The 1553-nt window shown below is 59.9% G+C and overlaps 1 protein-coding gene across 1 annotated transcript in view; it reads right to left on the bottom strand.

The window, feature by feature from the left end:
• The window catches only part of URAD (ureidoimidazoline (2-oxo-4-hydroxy-4-carboxy-5-) decarboxylase), an 8464-nt gene that overhangs the window by 1213 nt on the left and 5698 nt on the right, over nucleotides 1–1553 (bottom strand). Inside the window, exon 2 of the mRNA XM_011360236.1 lies at nucleotides 9–145. Within this exon, the coding sequence (XP_011358538.1) occupies nucleotides 9–145 (137 nt within the window). The remainder of the gene's footprint in view (nucleotides 1–8; nucleotides 146–1553) is intronic.

Raw genomic sequence — 1553 nt, 5'->3', positions numbered from 1 at the left:
AGCTCCGCCAGCCGGAGCTGCTCGTCCGCGCCCAGGCGCGTCAGGCCCGCGCCGCTCTGCTCGCGCTGCGACTCGGCGGTCAGCGTGCCCAGCTGCAGCTCGCGGCCCGCCAGGTCGGGGTGGCAGCGCAGGATGCCCTCTTGGCCTGCGGAGAAGCACAGACAGACAGACACGCGACGCGAGCGCGTTACGGCGCCGCGGACAGGGCGCACGGGGCTCCCGCCCGCCCCTCGGCTAAGAGGCTTCAGGAGGGACCCGACGTCCCTAGGGGGTGGGGGGTCAACGAGGGGGCGTCCTGGAGGCGCAGGGCACCCAGTACGCACGCCCCTCAAACAGATCCCGAACCAAGCGCCCCTCCGTCCCTCCTTCTTTCCGCCTCAGCCGGGACCCAGGGGCGGGGCGGGAAGTGACAAGTTTGTCCTTTGAGACCTTGGGGCAAGAAGAGCGGAGGGGAGAGGCCGCTGAGACTCGGAATTTATGACTTGCTCGGGAGGGAGCAGGGACGCGATAAGGAGCCCGAGCGTTTCGTATCTTTTCAAAGTCCTTTGCTGTCAGGGGGGCTTTGATGTCGGAGAGGGCCGAACGCAAGGGGCTGGGGAATGGGGTTCGTTCTGTTCCAAAGGAGAAGGGCGGGGAGGGTCCGTGGGGGTGACATCCGTGGCGCTTGGCCAATAAATGCCCAGGATTTTGTGACCTTTCTGGAACCAGGCGCCCAGAGAGCCCTGCAGATGATTAACTGCGCAGAAACCCATTTCCAGCCGGAATCCCGCAGCGCTTTGGATGAAAGTGGTTTTCCACCTTTTAGGAAAATAGCGCCCACTCTCCTCCACCCACCCCGTCTCGGGCTCGTTTCCCTTCCCCGATATGGATCCCAAAGACCACGGAGAACAACGCGTTTCGTTTCGTTTCGTTTCGTTTCGTTTTGTTTTGGAAGGTAGCTTCTCATAATCCCCCAGGCCTCCAGTGGGAACTCCCGGTGTAATTCCTGGGATTTCAAGGCCTAATCCAGGGCTTTCCCTGAGCCCGCGGCAGCCCTTCCGTTCCAAAGAGAAAAACAGAGATCCTCGGGGCGGGGCGAAATCCCAGATGCGTGACAGGGAGCTGTAATCTGTACCGTGAGGCTAAGGACACCCAACCTGCTGAGTAGTTCGATGCCAGCGTTAAAGACAACTCATCTACCTAAAACGCAGCCCCCAGTGCCAGCGAACGTGGGCAAACTGCCGCTGGTCTCAGGCGAAGTCAACTGGGGGTTAACTGTCTAGGGCTGGGCTGGAAGCCTCTGACTCTGGGCTGGAAATAGGCAGGGGACTCTGTTGGAAAGGGGATCATTTTAAACCCCCTTCGCTGTGGTGTAAACCTCCCCTTACTCAAACCACAACGTTTCTGGGTGACGGGGATTAAATCTCTTGGACCAGCGTCCTGAGAGGTGGGGGAAACTGGGAGAAACGTCGGCATTTAAGAGAGAGTTCGATGGAGACTCTGAAAGGGTTAGGTGACCTGCCCAAGGTCACTTAGCCAGTAGCTGACCACGCCTGGATCCTAGACTTCAAATC

Source organism: Pteropus vampyrus, unplaced genomic scaffold, assembly GCF_000151845.1.
Source record: "Pteropus vampyrus isolate Shadow unplaced genomic scaffold, Pvam_2.0 Scaffold52, whole genome shotgun sequence".
In the NCBI taxonomy this organism is placed as follows: domain Eukaryota; kingdom Metazoa; phylum Chordata; class Mammalia; order Chiroptera; family Pteropodidae; genus Pteropus; species Pteropus vampyrus.
The sequence above is the reverse complement of the archived record's forward strand: the minus strand, read 5'-3'. Positions and strand labels throughout refer to the sequence as shown.